General features: G+C 40.0%; 1 protein-coding gene across 1 annotated transcript; it reads right to left on the bottom strand.

Moving 5' to 3' along the window:
* Positions 1-12,821: 12,821 nt before the first annotated feature.
* Positions 12,822-15,908, bottom strand: LOC145037294 (uncharacterized). Its single transcript, XM_078985922.1, has 3 exons — positions 15,740-15,908; positions 14,478-15,226; positions 12,822-14,228 (listed from the first exon to the last, which is right to left on the bottom strand). Exons 2-3 carry the CDS (start codon positions 15,201-15,203, stop codon positions 12,993-12,995), a joined length of 1,962 nt encoding a protein of 653 aa, XP_078842048.1. The 5' UTR covers positions 15,204-15,226; positions 15,740-15,908; the 3' UTR covers positions 12,822-12,992.
* Between the last annotated feature and the right edge of the window lie 2,066 nt (positions 15,909-17,974).

The raw sequence follows: 17,974 nt of genomic DNA, 5'->3' as shown, positions 1-17,974 counted from the left end.
GCCTCAACTTTCATACATAGTATATTTATATATGAATAAAACGTGTATTATCTCATCATATGTTATATTTATATGTGAATACAGTTTTTATCTCAGTTTTGTAATAGTTTATTTGTTATTGATATATGAATAAGTAGTATGTTAATAAAAAACGAAGTGTTTTGAAAATTTGATCTAAGTATTCATATATGAATAACAAATGAACTATAACAAAATTTTAAAAAATATTTTATTCACATATAAATATAACGTATGAGGGGAGCTAAGACATGTTTTAGTTATATATTAATATACGTATGAGGGGAGCTAAGACATGTTTTAGTTATATATTAATATAAAATGTGATTATTCATATATAAAATATACTTAAGCGATTTATTCATAAATGAATAACGAATGTATGGTAATAAAAATATGATATACTTTTAGTCACATATGAATAAACATATATTTTATGTTAAAAAAAACTTTGTTATATGTTATATTCATATATGAACGACACTTAAACCGTAAAAAATTAAGCACTATTATTCTTTTAAACCGTAAAAACTTTGTTACATGTATTGTAATAATAAAAGTCCGATGCACTATTATTCATTTATAAATAATGAGAGCACAAACTAATATATATATATATATATATATATATATATATATATATATATATATATATATATATATATATATATATATATATATATATATATGGATGTCTATTTACAAAGAATAAAATATAATGAATTTTGATATATTTAAAATCAACTTAAGTTAAAAATAGCTTATTAAAAATTTAAAAAGCAAAAAATAAGTTGATTGCATATATTAAGGTAATAATTAATATAGTTTAAGTAAACATATTGCAACTTTCAAAAGCGTATGTCACACCGTAAAAATTTGAACAATTTTTCAATTTTGAAAAAACCACGAAATATAGGTTGCATTCATAAATAAAAACATTGTATCAACATTGTATCGGTACAAAACCCAAAGATCAAAATATTTAAACTCCAGTGTGCGTGTGTACGAGTCATGTCAGCGCCTTCCCACGATCATCGCTAGTACCTGAAACACATAGCACATAACATTGTAAGCATAAATGCTTAGTGAGTTCCCCAAAATACCACATATATCACATACGCCTTTCCAGGCCATAGGACCTTCCGATCCAAGTGTCTCAGGGGATTTCCATCCCAGACTCGGTTGACCTTTCGGTCCGTATCATCTTGACCTTCCAGCCCACATCATGCTCATATCACATATAACTTACATCGCATATACATCATACACATAAGACCCTTCGGTCACATACAATTACCCCATCGGGTAAGGCATAGTGAGAAGACTCACCTCATACGTCTCGTAAATCTCTGACTCGGTAGAAGTATTACCTAGCCTCCGTCTATTCATACAAAGTAAATACCCTCATAAACATAACACTCGAGGCTAGACTCGACCCTCTAATGTCATCCTCAGAAGGGTAAAAGACTATTTTACTCCCCTCTTGACTCAAGGACCCTATTGTTGATCAAACCCTAATAGTCAACAAAAGTCAACGGTCAACTTTGACTGAACTCGCCGAGTGCACTCCGGTGACTCGGCGAGTACACACATGTCCACTAACTCTCTGTCCCGCTTGGTACGTGGAGTCCTATCCTATGCTCAACGAGTCACACCTGGAATGAATCGCGGGGCTACCCCGACTCAACTCGCCGGGTCTCATGAACAGCTCGGCGAGTACCGCCTTGAACTCCAGTCTTTTAACCCCCTTCTGACTCACTGAGTTATCCCTAACTCGGCAAGTCTATTCACTAAGTGATCTGCGTGGACCTTAACCCTACTCGTCGAGTCCCAAGAACAACTCGGCGAGTTCATGCCATGCACAAACTCTATTGATCTCCTGTGGTCAGATCTGTGCCCCTAAACCATAGATCTGGCCTTCCCAAGCATAAATGTCACGTAAAGTCTGAATCTTGATGCTTATAACTCAACCAATAAGCATCAAATGGTGATTTTGTCCCAAATACCTTAACCCAAGGTCATGACCTCCATTGCTCTCCATAAAGCTTGAAGAATAAGGCTCTCTGGACCTCTATGGGTTCAGGTACAAAGCCTCATCTCCAGAAGGGACTATTTGGACCTCAAATCAATTTAGTCAAGGGTACAAGAAACCCTAAAACCACATATCCTTCCCAAAACAAAAGAAGAGTTAAAATAATACCTCAAATGAATGATCTTAGCTTTTAGTCCTTAGAATAGCCACCTCCTTTGCTTTCCCTTGGCTAGAACCTCCTTCTTTTTACTAGATGACACCACAAATATCATCAATGGTCACTCCTTGCTTCTCAAACGATCTAAGACTCTCTCTTTGGGGGAATAGTAGCCACAATGGACAGCCATAAGGGCCTTTAAATAGGTCCCAAGCCCTAGAAATTAGGGTTTCATTAAACAGCGTGGACTCGCCGAGTCCACGAATGGACTCGGCGAGTCCGGTCATGAAATAGAATGACATCCGCATTCCTACTCAGCGAGTCTTGGCGCCAACTCGCCGAGTTCCTCCACAAACTCCAAAAATTAAATGAATAATAATATACCTGGGAATCCGGATGTTACAATTCTCCCCCACTAGAATCAGACTTCGCCCTCGAAGTCTCACTCAGAAAACAACTCCGGATGCTGCTCACGCATCTGACGCTCTGGTTTTCAGGTAAGCTCCAACCCTTTCCGATGCTGCCACTGGACCTGTACCAGAGGCACTTCCTTATTCCTCGAGACCTTGATCTTTCGATCCCGTATCGCCACTGGTTTCTCGATGTACTTCAGGCCCACATCCACCTGAATATCCTCCAATGGCAACACCATCGACTCGTCGGTTATACACTTTCTCAGTTACGACACATGGAAGGTATCATGAATCTGGTCCAACTCTGCGGGTAACTCCAAACGATACGCTACCCTGCCCACCATCGTGATCACTTTGAATGGCCCAGTATATAGGGGCCCCAGCTTGTCCCTCTTCCTGAATCGGATCACTCCTTTCTAAGGAGATACCTTCAGGAGCACGAAGTCACCAACCTGAAACTCGAGCTCAGATCGTCGCCTATCCGCATAACTCTTCTGGCGACTCTGAGCGGTAAGCAACCTCTGTCGGACATGCTGAATCTGTTCAGTCGTCTGAAGCACAATCTCTGTACTTCCCATCACACGCTGCCCTACTTCTCCCCCAGCAAATGGGGGTCCGACACCTCCTCCCATACAACAGTTCAAAGGGTGGCATACCAATCCTCGAATGATGGTTGTTGTTGTAGGAAAACTCTGCTAAGGGCAAATATGTGTCCCATCTCCTGCCGAAATCTAGCACACATGCTCGAAGCATGTCCTCGAGCGTCTGAATCGTCCGCTCACTCTGTCCATCAGTCTGCGGGTGGTATGCGGTACTAAAATGGAACCTCGTACCCAACTCCTCATGGAATTTCTTCCAAAATCTAGAAGTGAAACGCACATCTCGATCTGAGACAATCGAGATTGGCACTCCATGTCGCGATATCACCTCTCTCACGTACGATTCTGCCAGCCTCTCAGCAGAAGAGCTCTCACTGATGGCAAGGAAGTGAGCGCTCTTCGTCATCCTGTCCACAATCACCCAAATTGCATCGACACCCCTAGCAGTCCTCGGCAACTTGGTGATAAAATCCATGGTGATATGTTCCCACTTCCACTCGGGAACCTCCAATGGCTGCAACTTGCCATTCGGACGCTGGTGCTCAGCCTTAACCTTGCGACAGGTTAGGCACCTCTCAACGAACCACGCGACGTCCCTCTTCATATAGGGCCACCAATATTCCCTCTTCATATCCAAGTACATCTTAGTGGCACCGGGATGGATTGAGAACTTCGTTCTATGCGCCTCCTCTATCAAAACGGTACCCGTTCCGCCCACAAATGGTACCCAAATCCGTCCCTGAAAATTCATAAGCCCTCGTTTATCGGTAACGAACTCCGACACTTGATCGATAACTCGCTCCCTTTTCTGGTTCTCCGGTCTCACGGCCTCGGCCTGGGCTCCTCGGATAGTGTCCAACACCGGAGTCATCACTGTCAATCTCATACAAACGTTTTGCATCAGAACGCTCTCCACCCTACGACTTAGGGCATCGGCTACTACGTTAGCCTTACCCGGGTGATACAGGATCACGCAATCATAATCATTTACCACATCCAGCCATCTCCTCTGACTCATATTCAGGTTGGGCTGATCCATCAAGTATTTCAGGCTCTTATGATCCGTGTAAATGGTACATCGGACTCCATACAGATAGTGACGCCAGATCTTGAGGGCGAACACTACTGCCCCCAACTCCAAATCGTGGGTAGGATACCTCGCCTCAAGAGGCTTCAGCTGCCTCGATGCATACGCTATCACATGCCCCCTCTGCATAAGCACTACTCCCAACCCTGGTATCGACGCGTCACAATATACCACAAAATCCTCCATTCCTTCCGGAAGGGCTAAAACTATAGCCTCGCATAGCCTCTGGCGAAGTGTCTCGAAGGAGGCCTGCTGCTCTTATCCCCAAGCAAAAGCTACACCCTTCCGGGTCAATTTAGTGAGTAGCACGGCGATCTAGGAGAAATCCATGATAAACCTCCGATAATAGCCTACCAACCCTTGGAAACTCCTGATCTCCGTTGGTGACCTCGGCACCTCCCAACTCATCACCGCCTCAATCTTGGTCGGGTCGACCAATATCCCTTTTCTGGTTAACGAGATGTCCCAGGAACTGGACCTCTCGCAACCAGAAATCACACTTGGAGAAGTTGGCATAAAGCCTCTCCGGTCTCAAAACCCCCAGGACCTCCCTCAAATGCTCCTCATGTTGCTCTCTAGACCTCGAATACACCAAAATGTCATCGATGAATACGATCACCGAGCGATCCAACATCGGTCTGCACACCATGTTCATTAGATCCATGAACACCGCTGGTGCGTTGGTGAGCCCGAAAGGCATCACCATAAACTCGTAATTCCCGTAACGAGTCCTGAACGCTATCTTCTGGATATCCTCATCCCGCACCCTTACCTGATAATATCCAGACCTCAGGTCGATCTTAGAGAACCAGATGCTCCCTGCAACTGATCGAACAAACTGTCAATCCTCGGCAACGGATAACGGTTCTTGACCGTCAACTTGTTCAACTCCCAGTAATCTACGCACATCTGGGGTGAACCATCCTTTTTCTTGACGAAAAGGATAGGTGCTCGCCACGGCGAACTGCTTAACCAAATAAATCCCTTCCCCAGCAGGTCATGAAGCTGCGAGGACAACTCCTGCATCTCAGGAGGCGTAAGGCGATAGGGCGCCTTGGTGATAGGTGCAGCCCCCGGGGTCAGATCGATACTAAACTCTACCTGCCTCGCCGGAGGCACACCCAGCAACTCCTCCGGAAATACGTCCGAAAACTCACGCACTATCGGGACCTCTACCACTGACCTCGGTCTCTCTGAATCAACCCTCGCATCTATCACATATGCTATAAATCCCTTACATCCCTGCTGAAGACTTTGTCTCACCCTGGCGGCTGAACAAAACGCCGAACCAGAACGTGTACCCTCGCCGTACACTATAAGAACTCCCCCACTAGGGTCTCGCATGGTCACTAGCTGTCGCTCGCAGTCGATGATCGCTCCAAATCTGCTCAACCAGTCCATACCCACGATGACACAGATATCCCCCATTGCAATGGGGACCAAATCGATCGGAAACTAAACCCCAAAAATCTCAAGCACACAACCTCGAATCACCTCGGTGGCATAGACCTCTCTCTCATCCGCTATGGAAACTCTCAGAGGTCGACTCAACGCCTCTCTACTTATACTGATGTGTCGGCTAAATGCCAACGATACAAAATATCGACTCGCACCCGAGTCAAATAACACTAGAGCAGGTAAAGAATTCACAAGAAAAGTACCTATGCATAACATAATATAAGCACAATATCTAAACATAAAATGAATACATGATAGAGTACATACCAGCCACGACGTCAGGTGCTGCATGGACCTCCTCCGCTGTCAGCTGAAATGATCTCCCTCGCGCCTTTGGCGCCTCGGCTTCACAGGATGACTCTCACGTGCTCTTGAAACAGTAGGAGCAGATCCCTGAGGTGCTCCCTGCGTCGTCCCTCGCAACTGTGGACATTCTGCCTTCCGGTTCCCAGTTTGGTTGCAGTGAAAACAGACCACGAATCCCTTGGGGCAATCCTTGGCGATATGCCCCTCCTTGCCACACTTGTAGCAAGCACTAACCCTACAAACTCTGTCATGACCCTTGCCGCACTTTCCGCAAGTGCGGCCCTTCTGACCCCCAGTCCTCGAATCGGCGGGCTTGGCCGGCTTGGCTACCGGTAGAGACTGTACCAGCCGCCAATCCATCTTCTGAGACTCGGCCTCCTCCTTGGCCTGCGTCTCCAATTCGATCTCCCTCTTCCGGGCATTTTCCTAAAGCTTAGAAAATGTCCGGTATGATGAGTTTTCCACAAACTCACGAATGTCTCTCCTCAAAATGCTCAGATATTGACTTATACATGTCTGCTCGGTCGACACGTGCTCAGGGCAGAACATCACCCTCTCCTGAAACCTCCGTGTAATCTCTGTAACCGAATCAGTACCCTGTTTAAGGGTTAGAAACTCCTGTGCCAATCGCTCCCTCTCCACCTGGGGAATGTACTCATCTCGGAACATAGCAGTGAACCTCTCCTAGGTTACTGCAACAAGCTCAGCAGGGGTGTAGTGTGCCGTCACAAACTTCCACCAGTCCTTCGCTCCCAAGCGAAGCTGGTTCAGCGCGAACCAAACTCTCAGATGCTCCAGACAGGAACATGTGTAGAAGCACCCTTCTATGTCAGAAACCCACCTCATCCCGGTTATCGGATCCTGAGTTCTGTTAAATTCTGGTGGCTTCATGTTGCTGAACTCCCGATACAACAACGAGTCACCCCATTGCGGCCTGGCAGCAGCAACGGCCGCAGTGGCTGCAGCAACAGCAGCATCAGAAAGAGCAGCATACCGCTCATCAAAAGTCTCAATCAAAGTGGTCTTAATAGACCCTAACATCTCCAGAATCTCAGCCCTGATGGCCGCAGCCACCTCCTTGTGGATGATCCTACGAATCTCCTCATCACTCGTCCCGTTGACCTCTGGTGTGTGGCGCATCCCAACCATGATCTCCCTCTGAAATACAACATAAGAATATTAGGGACCCACTCGAGCATAATCACACTCGATAACTCCACCCTACTGGTTCCTTAGTGCCCTAAGGATTCTTACTTGGACTGCGCACCAACCCGATATCTTCAGTAGTACGGGCCCAATACTACCGTCCATACTGCATCAGCATTCATCCTAAGTCCTCCTCCTTGAGCCCCAAATCCCAAGTGCTCTACTCTTACTATCATGTGCTACCCGCTAGCAATTCTCTCATAAGCACCTCGTTGCTACCTAAACACTCTTAAGCATTTCTAGCAGCAAAACCCCTAGACTAAGGCATCATATATCAGGCTACTCTAGTCCTAATAAGAATACCTAGTCTACTCTAGCATGCATATCGTAATACATCATATAGCATAACATAGCATATCTGATAACATTTATTATGATAGTATTTTGGGAAATCAACGTTTGGCGCTGGTTGATTGTACACATGGCTCTGCTCCGTTTGTCTCAAAACCCTTTTTCTCTTTTTCAAAAAATTTACTTTATTATTAAAAAATTTCCTCAAATCCCCAGTTTCAGTTCAGATACGCCCGAAGATGTATCCAAATCCCTCAAACCAAGTCTCTGATACCAACTTGTAACACCGTAAAAATTTGAACAATTTTTCACTTTTGAAAAACCACAAAATATAGTTTGCATTCATAAATAAAAACATTGTATCAACATTGTATCAGTACAAAACCCCAAGATCAAAATATTTAAACTCCAGTGTGCGTGTGTACGAGTCATGCCGGTGCCTTCCCGCGATCATCGCTAGTACCTGAAACACATAGCACATAACACTGTAAGCATAAATGCTTAGTGAGTTCCCCAAAATACCATATATATCACATACGCCTTTCTAGGCCATAGGACCTTCCGATCCAAGTGTCTCAGGGGATTTCCATCCCAGACTCGGTTAACCTTCCGGTCCGTATCATCTTGACAGGTCTGGGAGTTGGTCCTGGGAAGAAGGTCTGACAGGTCTAGTTAGTTTGAGTTTGTATATGAGAATGCACAGATCGGGATTTTAGCTATAAGGAAGTGATCATCTACTCTGAGGGAGAAAGATTGCTTTTATACATGTCATTTGTTGAGCGTTATCCCAATGGTTTCCCTTGTCTCGTCTAGGCCGACATGACATGGAGGAGTTTCATTGGTGAATTATGCACCACCAGTGATCATCCTCTCTGATATTGGTGTAGATGGAGTAAAGAATAATGCCCTAACCATTACACTTGTTACCCTAGGGAATGGTCAATTGTGTTTTCGCTTTTATAGACCGAAGATTATCGTTTAAAGTAGGGCTTGGACACGAGAGCACCAAACGTCAAATTCCTAGTGTGAGGCCGTGAGGGTGAGGGATCGTAGTTAGCGACCGTTAGCTAAGTCATCCTAAAGATAGCAGTTCTGTTATCTTTAACGTATTCCTAGAGGGATATGTTAACAATTACTAAATATGGTAAATTCAAAACTATGCCCCCTTGCTTGACAATGTCCTTTAGTCAAATATGTCCTCCTTATTTCATCCATTGATTAGGATTATAAGATGTAATATTTGACCTATCCCCTGTGTTTGAAGGAAGATCATTAAAATAAAAAGATTGTGTCACTTTTGGTTTTTTAGTAGGTTCATTAGTTTTTGGAACTTGGTTACTTTCATTAGCCCTGTTTTTTTAGTAGGTTCAAACCTTTAGCATATGTTGATTAGTTTATGGAACTTGGTTACTTTCATTAGCCCTACTTTTTTTTTTGGAAGTTCATTCACCATTGTTGTCTCCGACATCTAATTATCTTTTTGAAAAAAAATAATAGCAACCTACAATAAATGAAATATAAACTTGATTTCATGTTTTAACAACAAATAACAATCTACAATTAAATTATCATTCATCAAGATATATCAACTATAAAGTTGATTTCAAGTTTCAACAACAAATGAACAAATAGCAACCTATAATCAAAATATATCAACTATAACTTGATTTCAACTTTTAACAACAAATAATCATTAATTATTATTCTTAAGTCCCTAATTTAACAAACCTAATTGGTAATTTCTAATTTTTCAACATGATGAGAAAATTTTGGAACTTGAATTAACCTAACAATAGATTATAGGATTGTGTATTTTTTTTTTTATATATTAACTTGTTTCATTGTGCAAGAGGATCTGAGGAGGAGGTCGCCAGATTTCTCCTTCCAGCAGGACGACATGTAGTGGCTGAGGGGTGCGTAGTCGGCGATGACGAATTGACGATCACAGAAGACGAGTCAACATAACACATAAGTCCACGATGACAACACACAAGGAGAGGATATCCGATTTGTTTTCATTAAACCAATCGGGCTTATAACTCTTTGTTTCAATAAACTAGTTGGTGTGTGCTTAAAAAATTTTGATCATTTAAGCTAGTTTGTATTTTGTATTTAAAAATAACCTGAAATTTTTTTATAGTAGCCTAATTTTTTTTTCCGATATAAAACTGCAACATAAAACGAATTTTTCTGAAAAATTTTACACTACTAAAAATTTTTGAGAGGCATCACAAGATATCTCGGGATCTATTGTGGATCCGCCATGCTATCATTGTTCTATCATAAAATAAAATAATAATAATAATAATAATTAAAAAAAAAAAAAAAAAAACCTCAAACATGTGGCTAGACCCGTAAATAAATAGATTTCTCAAATTACATACAGTATCTATTTGAAAAAAAAAAAAAATTTTACAAAATATATATATATATATATATATATATATATATATATATATATATATATATATATATTATTTTTTTTTCAGCGAATTTTTATAAAAAGCTGCGATTTTTTGTAAAAAAATTCAAAAAAAAATTTTGTGATCTCGAAATATTTTTTTTATGCATTTTTATGATTTTTAGGGTTTTTTGTTTTCCATAGAACCTAAACCTATATATATATATATATATATATATATATATATATATATATATATATATATATATATATATATATATATATATATATATATATATATATATATATATATATATATATAGGTTATTTGGAAAACAAAAAAATCGCAGATTTAGAGAAAGGTTATTTGGAAAACAAAAAAACCTAAAAATCATAAAAAAATACCTAGAGATCACAAACTTTTTTTTGACATTTTTTAAGAAAAAATCGCAGATTTTTAAAGAAAACCGCTGAAAAAATTTGAAAAAAAAAACTTTTTTTACAAAAAACAAATTATTTTTTTTTCAGCGAATTTTTATAAAAAGCTGCGATTTTTTATAAAAAAAATTCAAAAAAAAAGTTTTGTGATCTCTAAGTATTTTTTTTAATGCATTTTTATGATTTTTAAGGTTTTTTGTTTTCCATAGAACCTAAACCTATATATATATATATATATATATATATATATATATATATATATATATATATATATATATATATATATATATATATATATGGAACTCAAACAAAAAAATCCATTGAACGTGATGCGAATATTACCTTATTAGCGATGAACACTAAGGCTGCAGGGAGTGGGCGCGGTTCCAAGCCGCGGTTTTGCCACCTGGATTGCGAACACCGCCTCCTCGGTACGGTTTCCTGCTGTTGTGGCCGCAGAATGGCGAGTTCTGGCCGCGTCTTTTGATCGGATGGTGCAACTTTTGACCGTTGAACGATCCATTGTGCAGAATTATAATTATTATTATCATTATTATTATTATTATTATTATTATTATTATTTACCCTATATATACTTACCATTTCTTACAAGATCTTCACAATAATTCCTTATCTTTTTACTTTGTTTTCCTTATTTTTTTTTCAAAATGTCTTCTTCCAAAATGTTCACCAAAGAAAAATCACCCACTAGAAACATCGCAACCCCAATATCTTCATTTCATCAACCGATTTTTTCACCTCCGTATTACCACTATGGCGGTATGCTTCTGTATGTTCCACAACGACCAACACAACCACTGCCACAAACACTACCATAACCTGATATAGATTTTAATCAATATGATTTTTTTTCTCAACCCGAGTTTGTTCTACAAATACAAATACAACCACAAACGGTCGTTTCTGATTCCGAACCTGAATTTGTTGAAGAAACTTAGCCCACTCGAGCAACAACTAAAAGAAAAGAGAAGGCGTAGGCTAAAGGTTGGGAACCCCTAGAAGTGTTAGTGTTGGTACAATCTTGGATCGATATTTCAGAAGATGCGACAATCGGAAAAGACCAAAAGCATGACCGTTTTTGGATTCGCGTTTTACATAGGTTCCATAAAGGAATGAACCGTGGATAATACCGTTCAAAACATCAAGTGTACTCCGAAATAGGGGAAGATGAACAAGGAAATCATGTTGTTATGTGTATACTAACATGAAACGTTAATGGAAAAGTGGAGAAAACGATGATGTGATTTTTAGGAAAGCGCTGAAAGTGTATCAAAAAGAAAACGTATAGGCTTTCAAGTTTTTTGAAGTTTGGAATTTTGTGAAAGATAACAACAAATGGCAAAACATCAAAACATCAAACGAGCATGTCAACAGTGGTTCAAAACGCAACAGAACATCTAAGCCCGACCAAACTACATCAAATGTCTGTGTGCAATTTGATCTGAACGAAGATGAACCTGTTCCAGTTTCACCACCTTCCCGATCAATGAGAAAAGACAAAGTAAAAAAAGCAAAGGCAAAGCAAAGCGTCAGATGACGAGATGAAAGAAATGGGGGCCGACATGAAGAGTATAATAGATAGAATTGATAGGATTTTGCAAATTGCTTCTGTAAGAGAGCTTCGAAAACAAATGGACAATAACATGAGAATATTATCGTTGGACCTAATGAATATGATCGGGGACGAGCTTTAAGCTATTTTGGCGATGAAGTAGGAAGTGAAAAAAACGTTACCCAAATCATGGCTAACTTCTATTTTTTTTTCAAGTTGTTAATCGTTTGGTGTTTTTTTTAAGTTGTAGGTTTTATGTTTCTAATTTGCTTTTCTGAATTTTTAGGTTTTTTTTAACTTAAGCAATGTATGACATTTTTATTTTTAATTAATGAATATTATCTTTTTTTTAATAAAGATTTTATCCATTAAAAAAATAATAAAATAAACCCAAGTAATGCAGTGTAATGTTTTTTTTTAAAATGAAGTTTTATTTTATTAAATTATTTTAAAAAAAAAAATGTGTGGCACTACTCCTATGTGGTAAAAAAACGATACGATGCACATACAGCAGTAAAGAGAATGCGGTTTCGGTGACCACTTTCTCCGGCCTAACAGAATAATCAATATAAAAGAACAAGAAATAGTAATTTCATTAACGATACTAAACTCCCACCAGGTTAGAGCTTCTTGTTTAATGTAGCTAAATTGATTGCTAGGTAACTACCTGATGTCTGATATTTAGCAATATTTGTGCATATGAACATTCTAACATGGGCTTATAATGTGTTTTGTAGAGAAAAATGCTTGCCAAGTGGCCTAAACTCTTTGGGCCCAGGCAGGTCTATAGTCTATTCCCTATACAACCCAACCCAAAACCCTCACTTTGTCTAAAAACCAAATGCCAAAGCCCATTAACCCCAAACGAGGCCCAAATTCCTTATAAATAATATGGCATTTGAACTTTAAACAAAGTTCGACATATTCGAAGCTAAACATACATAATTTACCACTAAAAAACAACCATATAATGTTAAACACTTTTACATTTTTTATTTAACCTCGTAATTCTCTTAAGCAGTAGATAAAACATAACGATCATAAATCTCATCCTCCCTCTCTTGTTCCGAACCACCCGTTTCCATCGGTAACTTTGGTGCACCAAAACAAAAGTATTGATTCACTGACGACCTCCTATTCACAACCCCATGTTCTTTACCCACAAACCCATCATCATACATCGAGCTAGACCCGCCCGGAAACTCAATTCCGCTTCCGCTTCCGAATCCGATTCCGGTGTGTGAAGCATGAGAAGAAGCCGACGACCTCGAGAAGGAATTAGACCGCGATCTCCGGTTCACATTCGGCATCGCTTGCATAACTCCATTCACCAATCCCGAAGCAAGCTTCTTCTTCGCGGTCGGACTCGGAAGATTACTCCGCGCCGCTAGCGTCCGCTTGTTGTTCGGTGGCAACACCGACACTGACACCGACGCCGGTTTAGAGTACCGTTGCCGGAGTGGAATCGGTAATTCCAATTCCGGTTTCTCTTCGGTTTTTCTCGGTTTCGTCCACCGAAGGAATCGCTTTATCCCTTTGTGTTTCTTCTTGCTTGGAACGTTGACAACGTTCGGAATCTTCGATTCCGAACTCGGTTCGGTCAACACCGGGCGTGTGGCCACACTCTCGGTACCAGAAAGCAAGAAGATTTCGGAATCGGAAACGGTGAACGCCGTTCCAGGGCTTCCACCGGCGCTTCCTTTTCTCAAATGGGAAGCGAGAATCTTCCTAGCGGTGTAATCATGATTCCCGAGAATTGCTCCCGCGGAAATGAGGTGTCGTTTTAGCGATTCCGATGACGGAGACACGGGCCGTTGTTTCAAAAGATCGAGAGGTGTCAATCCGTGATTGTCGCGTTTATTGACATTAATCATTCCAACCGTCATGAGCAATTCCACCAGATTGACATCGATGTTGCCATGGATTGCTAAATGAAGCGCGGTTCTTCCTTCGTTGTCTGTATTATTTATGATTTCTTCAATGTTGAAGGCTTTTGAGGAGACTAATTGTTTCATGAGAACGATCTGGCGGTCGAGTCGCCGGAATGTTGGAGTTTGGAATCCGGTCACCGCCGCGTGGAGGAATGTCTCGCCGGAATTGTTTTTTGAATGTATGGAAGATGGAGAGGATTTGACTAAAAAGTCAACTACTGATATTTGACCACGGGATGCGGCTATGTGGAGAGGTGTATTGCCTTGTTTGTCTCTGGAGTTTATCATTTCATATGTAGAGACAATATATTTCACCACCTAAATATCAAGAAATTGCAACGTATATTAATTTATTTATTTTTTGTCGAAAAGAAAATCTACCTAATTATAATAATTAATACCCTTATATAAATTTTCAAAAATACCCTTGTACTTATTAGCTTTTATATATTATATTATTAGACAATTATAACTAAATAAATCATTTGTAATAGATGTGAATTATGTGTTTTATAAAATTATTAAAAAGTATTAAATTAATACACAAATTTACAAAGAAACTCATACCTCAACTTGTCCTCTTCCAGCTGCTGTATGCAAGATAGTCGACCCTTGAATATCTCTATAACTCAAAACCTGATTATCATCACTATCACCAAGAAGCTCCATTAAAATATTCAAATTACCACCTCTAGCCACCGCATGAACAGCTCGATTCTTCATCTCCTCCTTGTAAGCCGCCGGAATTCCCCCAAGATTTCCCTCCAAATTCCCACCATTACCACCACCCATGGCCATAAACCTCGGAGACATCGCAAAATCATAAATCAGCCTAAAAACCTCGGCATTCTTACCTCTCGCAGCAGCATATAACACATCAGTCACCCCATACTCCCCTTCTCCAAACACCAAAAGCGGATCTTTATGCAATAATTCTTGAACAAACGGGAAATCGCCGGCGGAGGCGGCGGTGTACAGGAGCCACCCTCCGTAACCAGACCCAATGAGTGAGTTTTTCCCCCTTTTGGCGTCGCCTTCGTGTAAGAGTTTTTGGGCGACAAAAGAACGGTTTTTGGCAACGTCGTCGAACTGTTCTTCGTCGTCCCAGACGACTTCGAGGCGGCGGATTCGCCGGAGAGATGATAGTTTGATTAGGTGGTTGCTGTCGAGGCGGAGAAGCTCACGGACTAAGTCGTAGTGGCCGTTTGCGGCGGCCCAATCGATTGGGGAAGCGTACCACCACTGGTCTCCGGTGCTCTCCCACCGGAGAGGGAAATAAGTTGGCGGCGGCATCTAGCGAGAGTGGTGAAATTGAACTGGAAAAAAAGTAGCAAAACTTTAAATTAGAGAGCTTAAAAAGACATTGAACAAACAGCATGTGAAGCTAACCACCATATCGTATATCAGAGATAAATAATGACAACTCATAAAGGTAACTCCAAATCATAATTACAAACAGTCGAAACGTACGCAAAAGTAACATAAATTAAAGCCCTAACGAGTATGAACAGAAGAATCACATGACAAACAATTTTAAAATCGATTAAAGAGTACACTAACTAGGATCAGAGAATCAAACATGAGAGATTCAATAATCATGAGTTCTGTAAAAGCGAAATCCAAAAAGGGGAAAGCGATGTATTAAACAATAAACACAAAAGTTGGAATTTTTTCTTCGATGGAAGCTAAAAAGTAAGGAAGTAAAAACCCCAATTTTGATGAAAAAGAGTAAAGCTTGTGTCTGCATGTGTGTCGATAGTCGACAGCAGAATAAGGAAAGATTCAATTGTTCAGAACCATTAAAGCGGAATGATTAAAGATGGTGATACCTGGAGAAAGTTGTTGCAGATGAAGTGCTTGACAAAATGGCGAAGAGACGAAAGGGTGAAAATCGAGAGAATGGAGAGTTTCGATGAATGATAGTTTCTAACTTTCTATGGTTTGTTTGGATCATGAGAATTGGTATTTGTTCTCGCGCCATGTCAGTGTCGTGGCATTGGTGTTATTTTTTTATGGTCCGCAAAATTGCATTAAAATAAGGATATGTTTTTTTTTAGTTAATTTATGTTGTGTATGTTTTTTTGAAGTGATATAATCTTAGCTATTTTATCTATTTAATAAAAGAGTATATTTTATCTCCTTCCAGCTTTTTCCTTGTCCAGATTTTTTAAATGAAATTCTTAATCTACCTTTATTCTACTATAAACTAGAATAGGGATGAGATTTATAACCGAAAATTCAAACCGGAACCGAAACCATTAGAGGCAAAACATGTAAAACCGGTCCGGGTCCTGGGTTCAAAGAATGGTTCTATCCGGGTTCCAGGTAATTCGGGCTTTGGGACCTTCGGATCCGGGTAAATCGGGTTTAAGAACCGAAACCGGTTTTAAAGGCTGGAACCGGTTTCTGTGAAAATTTTAATACATACATATCTAATTCATTTGAGGTCAAATTTATATTAGGTTTTTCCAGAGTGTGGTTTACAGTTTATATATGATTTTAACTTATAATTTTGTCATTTTGAATTTAAATCAATTGACTTACAGTCTCTCAAAGTCGGGATATCAAAGCTTGAAATTTTATGTTTTTCAGCTTTTTTGTATTCTGTGATAATTTTAAAACATGTATATCTAATTCACTTGAAGTCGGAATACCATACTGTTTTTTCCAAAGTATAGTATAAAGTTTGTACATGATTTTAGACTTTAATTTGTCATTTTTGGTTTCATATTCATTGATCTATAGTCTCTCAAAGTCGGGATATCAAAGCTACAAATTTTCTGTTTTTCAGCTTTATTGTTGTATTTTGTGAACTTTTAAAACATGCATATCTAATTCGTTCTGAAGTCGAATTATCATGAGATTTTTTGCAACGTGTAGTTTAGAGTTTGTACATGATTTTAGACTATAAGTTTGTCATTTTTGGTTTAATATTCAATGACTTACGGGCCCCCAAAGTTGGGATACCAAAATTGAAAATTTTCAAAATTCAAACACTAAGTAATTACCAAAAAAATCGGTTTTTTCGGGTTTTCCGGTTCTAGACCCATTTTATCCAGCTCCATCCGACCCATTTTGATGTTTTCAAGTTTCCGGTTTTAGACCCACTTTACCCGGAACCGTTTCTTATGTACCAGTCCGGTTTTCGGTCCTACAAAATCTCGTTAACATGATCATAATGAAGAAATATTTAAGAAATAGTCGACTGTGGGAGACCGAGTCCTTCTGAAAGTCTCACCCTGGAAAGGCACGATACGCTTTGGAAAGCGTGGAAAGCTAAATCCAAGATACATAGGGCCTTTCGAAATTCTCGCTAGAATCGGCCCCGTGGCTTACAAACTCAATCTACCTCGCGAACTTAGTAACATACATCCTACATTCCACGGCTCAAACTTGAAAAAGTGTCTATCTGACGAGACTCTTGTACTCCCACTCGACGAGATCGAGATCAATGAGAGCCTCAATTTCGTGGAAGAACCAGTGGAGATTATGGATCGAGAGGTCAAACGAACAAAACAAAATCGCATCCCTATAGTGAAGGTTCGTTGGAATGCCAAACAAGGACCGGGGTTCACTTGGGAGCGCAAAGATCGAATGAAAAGTAAATACCCCCATCTTTTTACTTAGTTATTTGTAATAACTTAACTGCTTAAACTCTAAGAAAGGTGTGTGCGGCCGCACACCCAACCGCAAACCCCCCTCCAGCCTCATACCCGACCCTATATTTATATATATATATATATATATATTAGAGGACCCTTTCCATTCACTTTTGGCTGCACTCTCTTCCTCTCTCTACTTTCTCTCTCTAAAAACATCACCCAAGAACATTTAGAAGGCCTCTAAAATGTGAAGAACATCATCTTTTAGCTAGCTATAGAGGTAAAACACTTGAATCCAAGCCCAAAACTCATAGTGTTCTTCGTGTTCTTCACTCCTTGAAGGAGTGCGGCCGCACACCTTCATCAGGTGGTCGCACACATTCAAAACACCCTCGAAAGCGAGAGTATGGCCACACAATCGACAAATAGGACTCAAACAAGGAGTGTACGGCTGCACACCCT

The sequence above is a fragment of the Lactuca saligna genome, chromosome 3 (assembly GCF_052625555.1).
Source record: "Lactuca saligna cultivar CGN05327 chromosome 3, ASM5262555v1, whole genome shotgun sequence".
Taxonomy (NCBI): Eukaryota; Viridiplantae; Streptophyta; class Magnoliopsida; order Asterales; family Asteraceae; genus Lactuca; species Lactuca saligna.
The sequence above is the reverse complement of the archived record's forward strand: the minus strand, read 5'-3'. Positions and strand labels throughout refer to the sequence as shown.